This window comes from Hibiscus syriacus, unplaced genomic scaffold (assembly GCF_006381635.1).
Source record: "Hibiscus syriacus cultivar Baekdansim isolate YM2019G1 unplaced genomic scaffold, ASM638163v2 tig00111543_pilon, whole genome shotgun sequence".
Classification (NCBI taxonomy): Eukaryota; Viridiplantae; Streptophyta; class Magnoliopsida; order Malvales; family Malvaceae; genus Hibiscus; species Hibiscus syriacus.
In genome coordinates this window covers 257,257-278,718 of record NW_024063116.1, presented here as the reverse complement: position 1 = coordinate 278,718, position 21,462 = coordinate 257,257, and the positions used below count along the sequence as shown (strand labels likewise).

The 21,462-nt window shown below is 35.9% G+C and overlaps 2 protein-coding genes across 5 annotated transcripts; both read left to right on the top strand.

Moving 5' to 3' along the window:
- Window positions 1-330: 330 nt before the first annotated feature.
- LOC120164853 (receptor-like serine/threonine-protein kinase NCRK) lies at window positions 331-13,948 on the top strand. Of its 2 annotated transcripts, none has more exons than XM_039174494.1 (11): window positions 331-556; window positions 1,137-1,198; window positions 1,629-1,720; window positions 1,866-1,985; window positions 2,209-2,319; window positions 11,752-11,997; window positions 12,178-12,422; window positions 12,526-12,822; window positions 12,906-13,139; window positions 13,224-13,451; window positions 13,564-13,948. In XM_039174494.1, the coding sequence occupies exons 3-11, from the start codon at window positions 1,651-1,653 to the stop codon at window positions 13,873-13,875; spliced, it is 1,863 nt and encodes a 620-aa protein (XP_039030425.1). In that variant the 5' UTR covers window positions 331-556; window positions 1,137-1,198; window positions 1,629-1,650; the 3' UTR covers window positions 13,876-13,948. The 2 variants fall into 2 exon arrangements, with proteins under 2 accessions (XP_039030425.1, XP_039030424.1); XM_039174493.1 differs by lacking the exon at window positions 331-556 and adding an exon at window positions 762-846.
- A 1,343-nt stretch (window positions 13,949-15,291) lies between these two features.
- Window positions 15,292-18,663, top strand: LOC120164810 (protein CNGC15b-like). 3 transcript variants are annotated; one of them, XM_039174458.1, is made up of 8 exons: window positions 15,292-15,766; window positions 15,854-15,932; window positions 15,963-16,421; window positions 16,501-16,713; window positions 16,834-17,126; window positions 17,282-17,393; window positions 17,469-17,705; window positions 17,782-18,663. In XM_039174458.1, exons 1-8 carry the CDS (start codon window positions 15,738-15,740, stop codon window positions 18,466-18,468), a joined length of 2,109 nt encoding a protein of 702 aa, XP_039030389.1. In that variant the 5' UTR covers window positions 15,292-15,737; the 3' UTR covers window positions 18,469-18,663. The 3 variants fall into 3 exon arrangements, with proteins under 3 accessions (XP_039030389.1, XP_039030391.1, XP_039030388.1); XM_039174460.1 differs by having other exon boundaries at window positions 15,854-15,967; window positions 16,001-16,421; XM_039174457.1 differs by having other exon boundaries at window positions 15,854-16,421.
- The last annotated feature ends 2,799 nt before the right edge of the window (window positions 18,664-21,462 follow it).

Sequence of the window (21,462 nt, the reverse complement as noted above, 5' to 3'; positions counted from 1 at the left end):
GTATCTAATTAATAAAATGAACAATGAGATCATAATGATTGACATTCTTTGATCCAACGGTTTATATAAACTTTGTAGCTATTCCCAAAATTTGCAAAGTTCTAAACTTCATTGGCTTCTTTTTAATTTTTACAAAGAACCCATTAATCCTAAAATGGTTGGGGAGTCATTTTCGTGTTGGCAAATGGATAGCTTTCAGAGAGGTGGTGATGGGTTTGGCTCACTATGTATTCCATTTTTTAAATGCTTTTATATATATTCAAAACACCATCAATCTTTGTCTCTTTTTCTTAATTGTGCTGTTCTATGTCTCACCTGATTGAAAAATTTGGCACCTTTCTTCTTTTCCCTCCTTTGTTTGTTTCCAGTTTAAGAATATAATGAATTATCCGTTCTTCTTATAGTTTCTTATGCTCTTGCTCTCTAGTTTATTAATACCTAGTTTTGAAATTATAGTTTTTTTGGGGTACTTTCTCTTTAGTTTGGATGATTGTTTTGGTCTAAAAGAAGCTTAATTTCAACCGTGGAGTGAAGTGGTCTGTTGAATTCTGGTTAGGTAGGTGGCCCTTCTACCCCATTAATGCAGTTGTTTCTGGAGTGGAGGGAAGAAAGTCTTAGATGCTGTTATTTTGAAAAATCAATCGGTGTCATGTAGACCATGTGCATTTAATATTTGAAGTAACTATACTTTAATAACAGCTGCTAATTAGGTAAGTTTTAATGTGTTTCTTGCCTTTTTGGACACTTATATGCTTCAGCCTTTTTCATTACTTTTCTTCAGTTGTGCCGTCTCTAGGACTGTAGATAGATACCAATCAACATTTTGAAGTTTGCTATATGATTTAGGTGAGAAAAATACTGGTACAGTGGTACTGACTGTATTTCAACACGGTATTACTTGTTCCTTTCTTGCTTTACTTGACTGCCTTGGGGGAGGATTAAAGAATTAGAATTAGCAGCTGTAGATTTGTTGGCCAACCATGAATTTTACAGTAGCCATCATCATATGTTTATTTGCTTTTCTGATATTCTTGCCTTCATACTAGAGTTTGGATATGAATGTAAGGGCATCGTGTTTACTTAGTTTAAGATGAATTTTCCGCCTTTTTGTTCTCATTTTCCCCTTGTTATGGCAGATTGGAGGCATTTAAGATCAGGGAAGTTTGCTCGAACTGTACCCCTCTGCCTCCTAATGAAGGTTTATATATCTACTGTATTATGCATGTAATTTTGGAGTTTCTTTCTTTTCATTGTTATATCTGGTGTTGGAATTCATTACTTCATGTTTGTCATGCTTCTGAGATACATCAGGCGAATCTAATTCGATACTTAGATTATGTTTTCCGGTAAAATTTGAGGGTTTTCATCAAACTGAGCAAAGCTCGAGTCTTACCATTTTGTAATAACTCGGGATTTTGCATATTAAAGGGAATCCGCTCATGTCATTTTGACAAAGTAATTCTTCTGGTTTTAGCTTTTTGGCTAAGAATTAAAATTCGGATATACCGATCTAGTCCTCTCATTGTTTTCAGTTACATTGCTTTGACTTGCATGTTCAATATCTACTTTGTTGAAGCAGTGCATGTTCTGGAAATGTACAAATAACTAGATATTATTCATCTCAACAGCTTAGTGTTCAGATTGGACTAAATGAAGCTTGAAATGGAAGTTGTACTTGCTTGTCTTGTTACCTTGATTTGGATTCAGCAAGGTCTTTGTGGTGAGTCTTCTCTCTCTGTTTTCTAGAGTTGTTTTGCTTGAAGATTTCTTCACAATAAAGTTTACCTTTGACATCCCCAAGTTTGTGCTTGCTATTTTTACAACCGCTACATAGCTGAAATGTCCTTGTGATCATTAAATGACAGATGAGCTTTCCAATACATCTGGCACAAGAAACTGGACATGCACATGCTCTTCCTTGTATCCTGGAAAACAAAGTGATGTTCTTAAATCTAACTGTTCTAGATCCTGTGATTGCAGGCCAGGTATGCGATATTATTTCGGTAGAACATTTCTGAATCTTTAAACTACTTTCGTGTAACTTTGCTCTACTTTTATTCTCTTTAACTACTATGAAGTCTCAAAAGTAGACTTCGTTGCAGTATTTTCGTGTTGAAGATGCTTCATGCTTTATTGTCCAGCATTTTGTGGAGCTATTACTATCTTTTTGTATTTAAAACATCAAATTGCGTGGATCCTATGTGGCAGTTGAACCAAATGGAGATAGGTGGAATTGTATGTGTGCTACTGATGGATTCCCCAAAGTAGCCTTCAACAATCATGATACTACCTGTTTTACTGCCTGCAATTGCACTGCTGGTATTTTCTTCCAACTCCAACTATATTTCTTGTTTTTTGAAGAATTTGATAGGTCAACAGCTATATTATAACACCCCAACCCGTAATCGACCCGGATACGAATCCGAGGTGTCACATCGACTATTCAAAACTTTTAAAGCTTATAAAAAATCATGAAAATTCAAGTTTTCATTAACATAAAGTTACTAATTACATAAGTATGACCAAAATATTACAAAACTGATCAGAGCATATGTAAATTACACTTTTCTACATACCAACACTTTTAATACAACAAAATACATACTGTAAATTTACTTCTGATCTGATCTTCTAGTGGATGTATGTTGTTCTGCTGATCCTAAGCTTGATCGTCTTGCTTCTCAGTATCTACGTGTAAAACACTTACACGCTAAGTCATAGACTTAGTGAGGCATAAAACTATAACAATGCATTTCCTATAAATATGAACATGCAATTATACTTATCGTCTCATGATTCAATAATGTCATATATGATTCAATGTAAACAATAATAACATGTTAGCATATGCTCATGTAAATATTCTTTATATCTTATATAAGCCCATGTACATTACTGAGAACTTAAGGTATGCGAGTACTTTGAAGTTGTGCACACATATGCTGTCACCACAGCTCATATAAGAATCTATTGAGTGGCATGTGAAATCTATGTCCCGAAGGACTTCATCTATGTCCCGAATGACCTGTCATACGTCCCGAAGGACTTATGTAACCCTCGACTCTTGGCATGCTAACTATATCTATTGCTCTCATATCATATAACATGGGTACTATGATTATGCTTCATATATTCATGTATTCATATCAATTCTCTTATAATCACAAATGTATTTTCTTCTATCACATATCACATGTGCATATGATCATCAATCTCATAACATATAACATATGTTAATTGAATATGTTCACATGAATCATCTATCATTTACCCAAGCATATACCCATATATAAATATAACTTATGCATGTATTTATAATGATCATCATGTATGCATGTTCATAACTATTGGATTTATGAATACTAACATAGGAAATAGACTTATCACAAGTCTTGTTTCCATTGAATTATACCTATAGTATGCACTCAATTTAGCCTCACTTAATTTCCAATTCTACCTCTATGATTCTCTCTCTCTGGATCGATCCTAACTCTGTGTTCGTTCCGGAACTTGTTTGTGCTCGATATCTACATAATCATACATTTTGTATACATATCAGTATTTTAATTATCATGATTCAATCCTTAATTTCTTAAGCTAGAAGAAAGGTTTAATTTCATTTTTCATTTTTTTTGTAGTATCGGTACCCAAGGTATGGTACGATACTTCCCTAGTTGTAGTATCGATACTAATTCGGGTATGGATACTCAATTTGCATTCGAAGTTCTTGTTTCAAAAATGGTACCGATACTATCCTTATGGTATCGGTACCCTTGGTATCGATATTACCTTCCCAGTATCAATATCCCATGAATGCCTTTGTCAAATTCAGACTTATGATATCGATATTGTTCAACCAGTATCGATACCCCTATACCCAATATCGATATTTTACTCTTGAAGTATTTGTACTGGATGAAGTAGTACCGATACTCAAAGCCCATATTTCTTTTTTAAACCCTAAAATTTACTCTTATCAACTCAAATCCTTCATTTCTTATTCCCTCTCATACTTTTAACTCAAGTACACATACTTAAACTCATTTGTACTCATCTAACACATCTTTATCTTCAAAATTCTATTCTCTATATGGAAGTCAAGAATCATACCAAATTTTTAACATTTTCTAATTTCAATTCTATCACTTTATATCTCTTAATTCAATATTGACAAGTCAAATTTAGTTTCAAATTCCACTAATCAACTCTTTTCTAAGATTTCATTTAAAGACTCCTTATCTTTAATCTCTCCTAACTCCTTCATCTCTTGATTTGAAGGTAACTTAAGCTTTCCTTAAGCTTAAGTATCATCTAAGGATCATAAACCACCCTTAATTTCCACAAATAGTCATCTTACAAGAAAACTCACCTTAACAAGCTAGAGGTTCACAGCTGGAAGAAGGAAGAAGGAAGAAGAAGAATTCTATGGAGTTTGATATTTTCCTTCCTTCAATCCACGTGGTTAATATATATCCTTTTTCAAATTGATTATCTTTTCTACCAATTGACCATTCTGCCCTTTTATTCCTCCTTCTTTGCTACCTAGTCCTACACAGAGTTTTCAATATAAGTCCATGAACTATTCTCTTTATCTACTTTAGCCACTAAATTATGAAGTTTTTCAATTTAGTCACTAACCCAGTATTGAGGATGTTACAAATCTTTCCCCTTAAAATTCGTCCTCGAATTTTCTCTGCACAAAGAGATGGGGGTACTGATTCCTCATGTCCTCTTCACACTCTCACGTTGCTTCCTCTACCTTGTGATTCCTCCACAATACTTTGACCAATGGAATAGTCTTGTTCCTTAGTTGTTTTACCTCGTGAGCTAATATTTGGGTCGATTCCTTCTCATAAGTCAGGTCAGGTTAAACCTCTATCTCTTCGGGTGTTACAATATGGGAGGGATAAGACCTATATCTCCAAAGCATTGAAACGTGGAAAACATCATGAATCTTCTCCATTTCAGGTGACAAAGCTAATTGGTATGCCATTGGTCCCACTCTCTTGATGATCTCATAGGGTCCAATAAACCGAGGACTAAGTTTTCCTTTTCTTCCAAATCTCAACACTTTCTTACACGGAGACACCTTTAAGAATGCTTTATCTCAAACTTGAAATTCTATTTCTTTCATCTTCAGATCCACATATGATTTCTGTCTATCAGCTGCCGCTTTCAAATTATTCTGAATTACTTGAACTTTCTCTTCCACTTCTTGAATCAATTCAGGACCAAGAACTTCTCTGTCTCTAAACTCATACCAGTTTAAGGGCGTACGACACTTTCTCCCATATAGAGCCTCATAAGGAGCCATCTTGTTGCTTGACTGGTAGCTATTGTTGTAAGCAAATTCAGCAAGTGACAAATATTTCTCCCACGGTCTTTTGAACTCAATTATACAGGCTCTCAACATATCCTCTAGAATTTGGATAGTCCACTCGGATATTCCATCGGTCTGAGGATGAAATGATGTGCTAAAGTTCAATCAAGTTCCTAACGCTCCATGCAATGCCTTCCAAAACCTCGATGTGAATCTAGGATCTCGATCAGAAACAATTAAAACTGGTACACCATGCAATCGTATAATCTCCCTAATATATAGTTCAACGTGCTTATCCATGGAGAAATCAGTTCGTACCGGAAAGAAATGAGCTGACTTAGTTGCAATCGTATAATCGTTACTTCACCCAAATAGAATCTCTTTTGTTCGAAGTCAAAGGCAACCTTGTCACAAAATCAATCGTTACATTCTCCCATTTCCACTGAGGAATAGACATTGGTTGCAATAGTCCTTATAGAACCTGATGTTCAGCTTTGACTTGCTGACAAGTTAAGCACTTGGACACAAATTCCGTAATATTCATTTTCATTCCCGGCTACCAATATCAACTTTTGAGATCCATATACATCTTGTTTCCACCCGGGTGCATTATCCATGGACTGTAGTGAGCCTCTGCCAAAAGATCTTTCTTCAATTCCTCATCATCTGAAATTACCACTCTTCCTTTATAGTACAAATTCACATCAGACTTAATTTCGAAATCTTTATTCTCTTCATTCTTTACTTGCTCCAATCTCTTCAAACACATGTTATCTTTATTATGCAATTCTTTAATTCGATCCAGCCATGCTGGTTTAAGCTTTAATTCTGCACATAGACCACCATCTTCATTCAAAGAAACCTGGCGTCTAAAGCTCGTAAGGCTGCAAACATTTTTCTACTTAAAGCATTTGCTACCATATTAGCTTTTCTAGGATGGAAATCAATTATTACATCATAATCTTTTAAGAATTCCACCATATTCTTTGCCTCAAATTTAGCTCTTTTGAGTCATCAAATACTTTAAGTTCTTGTGATCCGTATACAAGTAACAACGTTCTCCATATAGGTAGTGACGTCAAATCTTGAGAGTGAACACCACTGTAGTCATTTCTAAATCATGAGTTGGATAATTCTTTTCACTTGGTTTCAATTGTCTTGATGCATATGCTACCACTTTGCACTCTTGCATCAGCACACATCTCAAGCCATTATGGGACGCGTCACTATAAACCACATAATTCTTACCAGATTCAGGTTGAACCAATACTGGAGCTCCTTTCAAAATTCTCTTTAACGTTTCAAAACTTTCTTGACACTCAAGAGTCCAATCGAATGCCACATCTTTTTTCTTTAACTTGGTTAAAGGTAAAGCTATCATCGAAAAGTTCTTAACAAACCTTCGATAATAACCTGCAAGTCCCAGAAAACTTCGAACTTTAGATACATTCTTTGGAACCTCCCATTCAAGAATAACTTTCATCTTTTGAGGATCCACCCGAATTCTTTCGGCAGAAATAACATGTCCAAGGAATGTTACCTCATTCAACCAGAACTCACATTTCGATAGTTTGGCATATAACTTCTTGTCTCTTAGAATCTGCAAAACTATCTTCAGATGTGCACTATGTTCATTTGTTTTCGAATACACCAATATGTCATCGATGAATACAACTACGAATTGGTCCAGATAAAGTTGAAATATTCTATTCATTAGATCCATAAAGACAACTGGTGTATTAGTAACTCCAAAATGCATAACTATGAACTTGTAGTGACCATATCTCGTTCTAAAAGCTGTCTTCGGAATGTCTTTCTCCTGAATCTTTAATTGATGTTAACCAGAACGTAAATCAATCTTCGAGAATACCGAAGCTCCCTTTAATTGATCAAACAAGTATTCAATTCTTGGGAGAGGATACCTATTCTTGATAGTCACCTTATTAAGCTGCCTATAGTCAATGCAGAGACGCATTGACCCATCATTCTTTCTAACGAACAACACTGGAGCTCCCCAGGGCGATACACTTGGTCTAATGAATCTTTTGTCCAACAATTCCTGTAACTGAATCTTTAGCTCTTGCAACTCTTTTGGAGCCATCCTATATGGTGTCATTACAATGGGCGCGGTTCCAGACATTATCTTAATCTAAAATTCCACCTCTCTATCCGGAGGTAAACCTGTCAACTCTGTAGGAAAAACATCGGGAAACTCTTGGACTATGGAAATTTCTTCAACCCCTTTCTCTTTGTTTCTAGTATCCATTACATTAGCAATGAAACCCTGACATCCTTGTAGCAATAACTTCTTTGCTGACATTACCGATATAACGTTTGCCAATGGATTTCATCTTTCACTGAAAACTATTACTTCAAATCCATCTGAACTGATTAATGTTTCCCTCTTCATTCTACAATCAACGTTAGCGTGATAACGATATAACTAATCCATTCACAGTATTACCTCAAATTCGTCAAAGGGTAATTCCATCAAATTAATAGGGAATTCAATTCCCTGAATCCGTGTGAGACACCCTCGACACACTCTATTTACCCGCTCGACACACTCTATTTACCCGAGCACTGTGCCCTAACGGATTTGTCACTATCACATCACTACTAGTAGCTTCTAATTGAATTTCCAATTCTCTCACCAATTTACTACTAACATATGAATAAGTAGACCCTGAATCAATCAATACCAAAACACATTTATCATACAGTAGAAATGTACCTACAATTATCTCTGGATCATCACGATCTTCATTGGTCTTGAGGTTATACACTCGAGCAGTGGAGCGTACTTCCTGTTGAGTAAATGACTCTGGCTGACTTATTCCTCTACCTCTACCACGTCCTCTCTGAGATATCGAAGAAGATCGCTCTGACTGTGCAGGTTCTCCAGTCCTTAATGGACAATCTCTTAGGAAATGTCCTGTTTCCCACATCGGAAACAAGCTCTAGATTTTACTCTACATATCCCAGTGTGGTATCTTCTACAAGTCTGACATTGTCTATGCTTTGCTCTTCCTTCACCAAACCTTACTGACTGAGTCTGTCTAGCTCTCATCTGATTTGATCCTCTAGCAGATGATGCCACTGATTCAGACCTCGCTTGAGATCAAAAACCAGAATCTCTACCTCTCTTGGGTGGTGCATAACTTGATGAAGCCTCAGTTGTTTTAGACGGTTGAGCTCTTTGTTCCCCAAACCGTTCATTCTGAGCTCTCTCTAGAGCTTTAGCACGATTTACTACCTTTTGGAATGAGGACAAGTTCAACACGATCATCATCTCTTTTAACCTTGGGCGCAAGCCCTCCACAAACCATTCACACGCATCCTTCTCTGTTGGAATTAATTCAGCCGCAAAACGACTTAACTTGTTTAACTCACACTCATACTCATACTCATACACAGTGCGGTTCCATTGCTTCAGATTCAAAAATTCTTGCTTCATTTGCTTGATGAACTGATCTCTTATATACTTATTTTTAAACTCTTCGAGAAAAAAAAGACCATGTCACCTGATTACTGGTCATCCTCAAAGTGACATTTCTCTACCAAATTCTCGTTTGCCCACGGAGCAAGGAGACCACTCCATCTAGCTTCTTCACATCAGAACAGTGGAGTCCCTCTAACATGATCTTGACATCATTGAGCCAAAAGTCCGCAGTAACAGGACCTTCATCGGCTTCACCTTTGAACTCAGGAGCTCATAATCCTTTTAACTTCTTAGCTACATTCATCCTCTGAGTTGAGGAAGAAAGAGGTTAGAAACGCGTCAGGATAACGTCCAACGTCCTAAAGAAAACATCTTGATCTTGCACAGGCACTCCAGAAGGTGCATGTTCTTCACCTTGCCTGGTTAGGACAGGTGAATTACTACTATTAGCTAGCCTCTCATCTCCCGCTTCACTTCGAGAGCTATAGTGTCCGAAGATCTAATAAGATATAACCAAATAACTCTATTAGCATAACAACATATTTATTACTCTTATCAGACCAGAAGTTCTCACTATTTTGTTGGCATGTACACATTTAAAGACACTCTAGACTCTAGTTTATACATAGAATCGGCTAAACTGTAGCTCTGATACCATTAAATATAACACTCTCAACTCGTAACCGACCCGAATACGAATATGAGGTGTCACATCCACTATTTACAACTTTTAAAACTTATAAAAAATCATGAAAATTCAAGTTTTCATTAACATAAAGTTAATAATTACATACGTACAACCAAAATATTACAAAACTGATCAGAGCATATGTAAATTACACTTTTCTACATACCAATACTTTTAATACAACAAAATACGTACTGTGAATTTACTTCTGATATGATCTTCGAGTGGATGTATGTTGTTCAGCTGATCCTAAGCTTGATCGTCTTCCTTCTCAGTATCTACGTGTAAAACACTTACACGTTAAGTCGTAGATTTAGTGAGACATAAAACTATAACAATGCATTTCCTATAAATATGAACATGCAATTATACTTATCGTCTCATGATTTAATAATGTCATATATGATTCAATGTAAACAATAATAACATGTTAGCATATGCTCGTAAATATTTTTTATATCTTATATAAGCCAATGTACATTACTGAGACCTTAAGGTATGCGAGTACTTTGAGGTTGTGCACACATATACTGTCACCACAGCTCATATAAGAATCCACTGAGTGACATGTGAAATCTAGGTCCCGAATGACCTGTCATACGTCCCAAATGATCTATGTAACCCTCGACTCTTGGCATGCCAACTATCTCTATTGCTCTCATATCATATAACATGAGCACTATGATTATGCTTCATATATTCATGTATTCATATCAATTCTCTTATAATCACAAATGTCTTTTCTTCTATCACATATCACATGTGCATATGATCATCAATCTCATATCATATAACATATGTTAATTGAATATGTTCACATGAATGATCTATCATTTATCCAATCATATACCCATATATAAATATAACTTATGCATGTATTTATAATGATCATCGTGTATGCATGTTCATAACTATTGGATTTATGAATACTAACATAGGAAATAGACTTATCACAAGTCTTATTTCCATTGAATTATACCTACAGTATGCACTCACCTTAGCCTAATTTAATTTCCAATTCCACCTCTATGATTCTCTCTCTCTGGATCGATCTTAACTCTGTGTTCGTTCCGAAACTTGCTTGTGCTCGATATCTACACAATCATACATTTTGTATACATATCAGTATTCCAATTATCATGATTCAATCCTTAATTTCTTAAGCTAGAATAAAGGTTTAATTTCATTTTCCATTTAAAGTAGTATCGGTACCCAAGGTATGGTACCGATACTTCCCTAGTTGTAGTATCGATACCAATCCGGGTATCGATACTCATTTTGCATTCGAAGTTCTTATTTCAAAAATGGTATCGATACTATCCTTATGGTATCGGTACCCTTGGTATCGATACTACCTTCCCAATATCGATACCCATGAATGTCTTTGTCAAATTCAAAATTAGGGTATCGATGTTGTTCAACTAGTATCGATACCCCTATACCCAATATCGTTGTTTTCCTCTTGAAGTATCGGTACTAGATGAAGCAGTATCGACACTCAAAGCCCAGATTTCATTTTTAAACCCGAAAATTTACCCTTATCAACTCAAATCCTTCATTTCTTATTCCCTCTCTTACTTTTAACTCAAGTACACATACTTAAACTCATTTGTACTCATCTAACACATCTTTATCTTCAAAATTCTATTCTCTATGTGGAAGTCAAGAATCATACCAAATTTTCAACATGTTCTAATTTCAATTCTATCACTTCATATATTTTAATTCAACTATTGACAAGTCAAATTTAGTTTCAAATTCCACTTATCAACTCTTTTTTAAGATTTCATTTAAAGACTCCTTATTTTTAATCTCTCCTAACTCCTTCATCTCTTGATTTGAGGATAACTTAAGCTTTCTTAAGCTTAAGTATCATCTAAGGATCATAAACCACCCTTAATTTACACAAATAATCATCTTACAATAAAACTCACCTTAACAAGCTTGAGGTTCACGGCTGGAAGAAGGAAGAAGAAGAATTCTCTGGAGTTTGATATTTTCCTTCCTTCAATCCACGTGGTTAATATATATCCTTTTCAAATTAATTATCTTTTCTACCAATTGACCATTCTGCCCTTTTATTCCTCCTTTGCTATCTAGTCCTACACAAAGTTTTCAATATAAGTCCCTGAACTATTCAATTTATGTACTTTAGCCAATAAATTCTAAAGTTTTTCAATTTAGTCACTAACCCGGTATTGAGGATGTTACATATATGTATCGTGAACTATACATATCATATTTAAATACCATCAACCATTAGGAGCTTATACAGTGGCACTTAATTTTATATTTTGACAGGATCCCTTCCTGAGACGCCTGTGAGAAAGAACTACGCTAACAGAATTGTTGTGATTGTTCTTTTACTCTGTGTGATTCTCACAACGTTGGCATTTCTTGCTTCGTTAACATGCTATTTCTACCGAAAGGACAAATGCCCAAAGTGCCCCATTGGACCGGAAGTATTCTTGTCAGATAAAGAAACTAGTTGCAACAGTGCTGCCAACTTAATAAGTCACAAGACTTCATCGGCGTCAGAAACTAAGGGTATAGAAGCTTTAACATGTTATAATTTGCCCGTCTTTGATAAACTTCATTTGCTTTCAATTGTGATTCAATTACAAATGCTCGACCATTTTGATTTATTTTGTTGTTTAACCTTGCATACTACTTTCTTCATTCTGAACTTAGTTTGTCCGTGTAATGTATGACGTTGTCTATTTTCAGGATGCTTTCAAAGTGCTTCATTCCTTTTTTGGAACAAAATGGGGACTGTGCTTGGAACAATTTGCCAGTTTTCGTACTCTGAACTGGAAAATGCAACCAATAAGTTCTCTGATTCCAATCTAATAGGACTTGGAGGAAGTAGCTATGTATACCGAGGCCAGCTCAAGGATGGAAGAATTGTTGCAGTCAAGCGACTTAAAATTCAAGGTAGCGGTCTTGATGCAGATTCCATCTTCTCAACAGAGGTACAATCTCAACTTGCTTATTTTGTCTTAAGGTTTTTGGTTAATGAAAACTCTCATTGTTCTCAAAACGCGATGAGTTATTTTATAGTTTTGCTTTGTGTAGGTCGAGCTGTTGTCGAGGCTACATCACTGCCACGTGGTGCCCTTGCTCGGTTACTGTTCAGAATCCAGTGGGAAACATGCCGATAGACTGCTGGTATTCGAATACATGCCTAATGGTAATTTGAGGGATTGTTTGGATGGAATTTCGGGGGAGACCATGTCCTGGGAAACTCGTGTTAGGATTGCTATTGGTGCTGCAAGGGGCTTGGAATATCTCCACGAAGCAGCTGCTCCCAGAATTTTGCATAGAGATGTAAAATCTACAAATATTCTTCTGGATAAGAACTGGAGAGCCAAAGTGAGGATGATTTACTTTTAGACATCTAACATACGTTCATTTCTCGCCAGTTGATGTACATATTGATTATTGAAAATGTTCAGATAACTGATCTTGGTATGGCCAAATGTTTAAGAGCCGATGGACTTCCCAGCTGTTCGAGTTCTCCAGCAAGAATGCAGGGAACCTTTGGTTATTTTGCCCCAGAATATTCAGTTTTTGGGAAAGCCTCACCTATGACGGATGTGTTTAGTTTCGGTGTAGTTCTTCTGGAACTGATCACTGGTCGGCAACCCATCCATAAATCAAACAATAGAGAAGAAAGTCTTGTTATCTGGGTAAAGTAGCCATTTCATGTTACTGTTTCTCCTCTTTTTTAATGCAACTAAATCATCTGTTTGTCTATACTTTGTGCCATTCAGGCTACCTCTCGTCTACAAGATAGTAAGCAAGTAAGCTCGGAGTTACCCGACTCGCGTTTAAAAGGAAATTTTCCAGAAGAAGAGATGCAGGTAATGGCTTACCTAGCAAAGGAGTGCCTACTGTTAGACCCAGATACTCGGCCAACAATGAGCGAGGTTGTGCAAATTCTATTAACTATTGCTCCTGATAAATCGAAAAGAAGAAATATTCCAGTAAACTTTTACCAGGTAACCTTCTTAAATCCATTTAGAATGTAGACTATCACATAAGAATTCAATGAAACTACTAGGAAGAGTATGCCACTTGCCAATAATGTTGCATGGTTCGTTAACTGCGCAGATGCCATCCACCCATAACATGAAGAATGAAGCTCTTCTTGAAAGACATCAAACCGTAATCGAGGATTTGTACGACACAGACGACCACATGTCAACAACATCAAGGTCAGCAGAGAGCTCAGTGCCATCAGGCACGAATGATATTGGAATCATCGGCAACCAAATAGGTACCCTTCCTGCTGAGTACTGTATGGAGAGGCTGGTTCTTTTGAGTTCCAATGCTAGCAGCTCGCGTGTCATTGATGATGAACCAGTAGACTTAATAGAGCCGCGATTTGAATCGTTCGGCATGGTAAATGTCCCGTCACCGTGAGAAACAAGTATTCTATTTGATGATGATGTAGGGTTGCTTGTGTGAGAAGTAGGTGATAGTTTTTCATTGAATTCATTTCATGGCTTTTGTACAAAAAAATTACACAAATTTATAAAAATTTAAAAAAAAATTATATGAATTTGAGAAGTAGGTTTGAGAATGTATTCACGTGAGCGGGTATAAATTTAAAAATTTTACTCATCGTAAGTGATAGATAGGTGGTCGATGTGAAAATATTAAGTGGATATGAGGATGAGGAAAGAAGTATCCATACCTGTCCCGCCCGGCATCCCCAATGATTCCATTGACTCCCTTTGTATTAAAAAAAATCTAAATCATTTGGTGACTACAATTACACTTTTATATGTCTTATGGAATTTTGGGTTTCCAATTTCTTTTAATAAATTCCAAACTAACAAATTTTTATGTTGTTAAATATTTACAATGAGGTTGCAATAATAAAAAGAATGTTTTTATAATAAATATCAATATCGTTTTAACAGTTTGAAATAATTTTTTTTAATCTGTCGATAATATATATCTTTTAGATATAATTATTTAACTCAAGACCTTTAGAAAGAACTATATTCTCATTTATTACTATGACCATTTAACGGGTTCTAATTATTATTAATATTTTAATATTATAAATTAAATAAAATAAATTAAAAACAATACATAAATAACTTTTATAATACATGATTCAAATTAAACTATTTATTACGAGTGTAAACTGATAAATTACATCTCTTGGACAAAGTAAATGTCAATACTCCAGCAAACAAACATATCTGCCGTAGTTTACTCCTAGGATCTTACAAAAACAGATATTTATGATCATTTAAAGATATTTAATATTAAATGAAAATAAAACAAAATTTATAAATAAAAACAAATGACAATCAAAGTGCATGGACACAGCCCTCTTCACCTTTATCTTTGGACATATTCATATGGCTGTCTCTCTGTATTTATCTTCTCATCAACAATTTCATACCCATCAAACTAAAAGCAACTTGTTGCTTCGTTTTCTTTCAAAGTTTTAGGAAATATAAAAAAGTAAACTACAGAGAAGGGTTTCTCTTCATTGCTATATAACTATGGAAACTGTTGTTTAAACTTTCCATTTCCATATTCTTTCCAGCTTTTTGGTGGCAACCAGCAAATACCAATGCTATAATTTTACCTTTCTATTTGTGTAGAATCATATTCCATTTAGGTTTCTTTTATTGACTTATTCTCTTCCAGGTTGCTTACACTTGCGTTAAAATCAATATATTAAGACAACAATTGCTGTGGTCAATGTTTATCTTACATATTTTTTGTTGGAATCTTGTTGACTTTTAAGCCATTTACTTGCTTCTCTTTTGGCTTCTAATGATGGGGTACCCTAAAGCTTAAAACTTTGGGGTGTTTTCTTTTAACTATATGCACACAATAAACAATAGAGAGATAGCTTCTGGTTCTTCATTTGTTCGATGTATTTCCTGCCTCAAACTCATATCAGGCATCTTTTATAAGGTGGCCTGAAAAGACTCCATTTAAGAAGACTTAAATTTGAGAGATTGCTCACATGTTTTGGCCAGCTCTTTTGGCCTAAAAGGAGGGGATGATCTTTAGAACTGCTTCATGTCAAGTGGAGTTTATCTTTAATGCTATCGTTCACATGATTCCCCGGTTCAGTAAGCCATTGAAGGCCCTTTTCCAGTTCTTGTGGCTTTGATCTCTTGAGACTTGTCTAGTCACTTTCAGTTGATTTTTGATCTTGTATCTATAAAGAGTTTGTTTTCTGGCCTACCCTTTTTAAAATTCTCTGCCTTTCTCTCGTCATTTGATAGATCAAATCTGGTTGAAGCAAAGCCATGATGTTCAGTAATTCAAGATCTGTAAGGTTTGTTCTTGTAATTATATATATATATACACACTCTCATTAGCACTGGAACAATCATTGATTTGTGGCTTCTTATGTGTTTCCCAGATTTCAAGATGATATTGAATTACCAAAGCTCCCTACAATCAATGGATATGGTATGATCAAGCTGGCATACAACATCGACGGGAAGAAAGTATCCGATTCGAGCACCAAGAGGGTTGAGAACAAGTTGCCTACTACTACTATTATCAGGACAGGGAAATTGTTAAAAGCTAAAGTTCTGTCCAGAGTTTTCTCCGAAGATTTCGAGAGGGTGAAGAAGAAGATTTTCGATCCTCGAGGACCGATCATTCACCGGTGGAACAAGATTTTCCTAGTGGCATGCTTGGTTTCTTTGTTTGTGGATCCTCTCTTCTTTTATTTGCCATTTGTTCAAAAGGATATCTGTATTGATATTGGAATACCCCTTAAAGTTATCCTCACATTGGTTAGATCATTAGCTGATGCCTTCTACATAATTCATATCTTCATTCGGTTTCGAACCGCTTACGTTGCACCGCCTTCTCGTGTATTTGGGAGAGGGGAGCTCGTTATAGATTCCGGGAAGATTGCTTCCAGGTACCTTCAGAAGAGTTTCTGGATTGATTTGGTTGCTGCCCTCCCCCTTCCTCAGGTACACGATGAAATTGATATAAAAATTTGGTCTTTTCATAGTATGTTTCATTTTCTTATGTGTCGGATTCTTTGTCCAGGTTTTGATTTGGATCATCATTCCGAATCTCAACGGATCAGCAATGATGAACACCAAAAACATGCTGCGCTTCATAATACTATTTCAGTACCTTCCAAAACTTTTTCTTATTTTTCCTTTGTCATCACAAATTGTCAATGCCACTGGTGTTGTGACCGAAACAGCATGGGCTGGCGCTGCATATAACTTGATGCTCTACATGCTGGCAGGCCATGTAAGTCATTATGATACATACATACATACATACATACATACATACATATGCACATACATATGCACATACATACATACATACCTGAATTACCAAATTTGAGTGTTCTTGTTTCTTGAAAAGGTTTTAGGAGCCTGTTGGTACCTTCTTTCGGTTGAGCGGCAAGAAGCATGCTGGAGGTCCGCCTGCAAGATCGAGGAGCAGAATTGTCAGGATAAATATTTCGATTGCAATATGGTTAAAGACCCTGGAAGGTTGACCTGGTTCAAGTTCAGCAATGTTAGTAACCTGTGCAGTCCAAGTTCCAGCTCCTATCCATTTGGTATCTATGGTGATGCGTTGATATTCAATGTTACAACCTCACCATTCTTGAACAAGTACTTTTATTGCCTTTGGTGGGGTTTAAGGAACTTGAGGTACATTTTTGCTTTCATATTTACATTTTTTATGCATATTCTGCAATCTCCAATACACTGTAAATTTCTGCAAATAAAACATATAATTTGTTCATATAACAAAGGCAACGATACTCTGCTTAAACTCTAACAGCGTCTACTTTTCTCATGTGTAGTTCTTTGGGACAAAATCTTGGCACAAGCACTTATGCTGGAGAAATAATTTTCGCCATCATTATTGCAACTGTTGGACTTGTTCTTTTTGCTCTGCTGATTGGGAATATGCAAGTAAGTTAAGACATAATCCTTTCGTGGTTCGGCTTCTTATGTCGTGATACCAACATCGTTTTTTTTCGCTGGCAGACATACCTTCAATCAACGACGATTAGATTGGAAGAATGGAGAATCAAGAGAACCGACACAGAACAATGGATGGCTCATAGGCAACTTCCTCCTGAGTTAAGACAATCCGTTAGAAAATATGATCAGTATAAGTGGCTTGCCACGAGGGGAGTCGACGAAGAGGCTCTACTCAAAGGCCTTCCTTTGGATCTCCGACGGGACATTAAACGACATCTTTGTCTCGACCTTGTTCGACGAGTAAGTCTTTGGAACCAACTTTTCAGATCACATTTAGACTACAATTACTTACCTATGATGTGCAATGTATCAACAGGTACCACTGTTTGATCAAATGGATGAACGGATGCTGGATGCAATCTGTGAGAGGCTCAAACCTGCATTGTTCACAGAAGGCACAGTCCTTGCTCGAGAAGGCGATCCCGTCAATGCGATGCTCTTCATAATACGAGGCCACCTAGATTCGTACACTACAAACGGTGGCCGAACCGGATTCTTCAACTCATGCCGGATCGGCCCTGGAGACTTCTGCGGTGAGGAGCTGTTGACATGGGCATTAGATCCTCGTCCTAGCATCGTCCTTCCATCGTCGACTCGAACAGTCAAAGCAATATCCGAAGTCGAAGCCTTCGCTCTACGAGCAGAAGATCTCAAATTCGTTGCAGCGCAGTTTAGAAGACTCCATAGCAAGCAACTAAGACACAAGCTCCGGTTCTACTCGCACCAATGGAGAGCTTGGGCAGCCTGTTTCGTCCAAGCAGCGTGGCGTCGGTTCAAGAAACGAAAGGAAGCCGCTGAACTTAGAGCAAAGGAGAACCTGATGGCTTCTGAACACAAACCCGAACCCGAACGGAAGGCACCTGGCTCAGGATTGGCTAAGTATGTAGCCAAGCTAACAGCAAGCACTAGGAGAGGTGTTCATATGCATCGTGAATCGGGTTCTGGGGTTGTTAGCCCCTTGCAGAAACCAGCTGAGCCTGATTTTTCTGTAGACGAGGAATGAAATCGTAAGAGTAAGCAAATCAAAAAGTAGAGTGTAGGCGTAGTGAGCTATGGATGTAAATTTGTTTATTACTTGATTAGGCTGTACACAAGAATGATGAACATTAAATTGTTTAGAACAAATCACTCTTACGGTGCGTTTGATTCACGGAATGTAAGATTATCAGTGAGAATAAGATTACCGGCGGGAATAAGATTACTGGGAATGTTATATTTTGTGTTTGGTTCGTTTAGCAGGAATGCAAGATTACAGTATTTGGTTAAAGGAATAAAAGATTATTAGAATGTATATTTTACCAAATTGTATTTATTATATATTTGTTTTTAACAAGTTGAATTATACTATAATATTACTATAATTAATTTATATATTTTCTTTAAAATTTAAAATTTATATAATTTATTTTACAAAATTGAAAAGATAAATAGGTTTAATGAAAGGGTAAAATTTTATTTTAACCCCTAAACTTCATATTAAGTTCTAATTATGGACTTTTTTTTTGTAAATTTAAAATAGTTTCAAGATAAATTTGTAATTTAACATTCGTAGAATTTTTATTATTCAACGACGGAAGAAGGATATTTTTGGGGGGAAAATTAAGGGCCTTTTAGTCCAAAACGCCGGTAATCCAACAATACCTAATGAAAGGGAGTAGGGATGGCAAACGGGCGGGTCGGGTGCGGATACCCCCTCCCCCATCCCCATACCCACCTCATATTTTTTAATCCACCACCCGCCCACCACCCATGATGGGTACAAATTTTCAAATCCACACCCGCCCACGCGGGTACATTCTCAAATCTATCCCCACACCCACTACCTACTAGCGACGTACCCGTCTGGACCCGCCTGACAGCAAACTTAAGTTATACATAAGCAACAAACATAAAAAAAACATGTCCATTAAGAAACATAATAAAATAATCCAAGGATTATCTAAGTTAAGTGTTAATATAGATCTTAAAATACATAAAACACCATAATAAATGACATAATTAAAGTCTAGAAACATAAATGACAAACACATAATGTTTTTGTTCTTTGGCACAACATTCTAAAATTTCAGACAATATTTGTGACATATAATATTCCAGTATTACAATCATCATTCTCTATTTCCTCCAACTGAGAGCGCTCCAATTTAAATTCACTACTACCTACATATATAATAGAAAGTAAAACTAATATAAGTTAGTAACTAAATTTTAATAAGATAATTAAGCACAATTTGACAACTAATATAAACTAAATAATAATATTACCTTTAATATCGGCCCAAACCCAATTTTGAGCATACATTAATGCTTCAATCGTCTCCGAAAGTAGTCGACTACGATAAGGACCAATTACTCTTCCACCTATACTGAATGCAGATTTTGATGGGATAGTGGAGACAGGAATGCCCAAAATATCCTTTGCTTTTTGTTGGAGAGTTGGATAAATTACATGTTATATCTTATACAATATTAGAATTTATAAATTAGTCTCTAAAATTACACCTAAATTCATAATGGTCCAAAATTTAATGGATATTTAGCTGGGCGGGCGGATGTGGGGCGGGCGGATGCGAGGCGGGTAATGTCTCAAACCCATTACCCGCCCACCACCCGCGACGGGTACCACTTTCTAAATCCACACCCGCCCACTACCCGCTAAAATTATACCCATCCCCGCCCCAATTGGAGCGGATGCGGTGCGGAATTCACGAAACTGTACCCGTTTGCCATCCCTAAAAGGGAGTAACCACATTCCCGATAATATACTCCAAAAATACTACTGTTGGGAATAAAATATTACTGGAGAATAGGATTACTGGCCAATTAAATGAGAGAATGTCATTCCATTCCCCTGGTAATCTCATATTACCTGAACCAAACACCCCCTTAAAGTCATATGAAATCATTCTTAAATTCGATTTTTTTCAACTTGAATTACTCACTCTTAATTTAGGATTTGAACTGGGGGTTTTCAAAAATTTCGACACATAGATAAGTACTTGATTGAATCGAGTATTTAACGAGATCCACTACTTCCAAGGCCTTTGATATCTCGTTCGGTTATCTTTATCTGATTTGAGATTTATAAACTAACTTAACTCGATATGAGACTCGTCATTTTACCCAACTCAAGATTCGTTGACTGCTGATCGTTAAATGTTATCCAGCGTTAATCATTGATGGTTGATCTTAACTGTAAAAATATGTTTATTTTATTCCATTTTAATTTGTATTTTCCCGTAATTAATTCGTGTAATCATTTTTAATATTATGAAGGTACTTAATCAAATTTAGAAGTGCACTGTTCTAATCAAATTAACATATTTAATTAAATTATGCATTGTACCATAAATAATTACTTTGATTGCCGTCAATTACTTCAAATAAAAAAGTAATTAATGATGTATGAGTCAATACTGAAGCAATTTGCAAGTATAGAATTAATTATATCAATGGATAAGGGTACTGTTTGATAAAGAAGAAGCGCTAAATTTTGATATTTTTTAAATAATTTGAAATGATTATAAAATAATAATATTTTAATTAAATCTTCATCATTAAGGTTCGAGAACAGGGTTACAATCCATCATACGACGGACTAGTAGTAGTCATGAAAGTAACATCTGTACACACCAATTTTACCTGATGAATAAAAATCTTAGTTTAGTACTTTTGAAAATGTTAGCAGTCGCAATTAATCTATTTAGGTTTAGGTGTGATTGGGTAAAAAAAAAATTAAAATATGTGAAAACTAAAATTGAGTTCGAGGTGCAGTTACGTGTATAAGGAATGATTAACACTCTCATAGGGTTTAGGGAAACACTCGTAAAAACAATGCATATTTTATCACAAATATTTTTGTTTAAACTATGAATGTTGTTAATGTATTTTTTAGATTAATATAGAGTTTTAAAAAAATTTAAGGATAATATTGAATTCTCTATCGGCTAAGAAAATCAAAATCAAACTCAAATATTCTAAAATTTCACGTATTAAT

Coding starts and splice junctions, on each gene's coding strand:
- LOC120164853 (XM_039174494.1), top strand. CDS start 1,651: ATGAAGCTTGAAATGGAAGTTGTACTTGCTTGTCTTGTTACCTTGATT. Junction 1,986..2,208: donor ATCCTGTGATTGCAGGCCAG/GTATGCGATATT, acceptor CCTATGTGGCAG/TTGAACCAAATGGAGATAGG. Junction 11,998..12,177: donor ATCGGCGTCAGAAACTAAGG/GTATAGAAGCTT, acceptor GTCTATTTTCAG/GATGCTTTCAAAGTGCTTCA.
- LOC120164810 (XM_039174457.1), top strand. CDS start 15,738: ATGATGTTCAGTAATTCAAGATCTGTAAG. Junction 16,714..16,833: donor TCTACATGCTGGCAGGCCAT/GTAAGTCATTAT, acceptor TTTCTTGAAAAG/GTTTTAGGAGCCTGTTGGTA. Junction 17,127..17,281: donor TGGGGTTTAAGGAACTTGAG/GTACATTTTTGC, acceptor TCTCATGTGTAG/TTCTTTGGGACAAAATCTTG.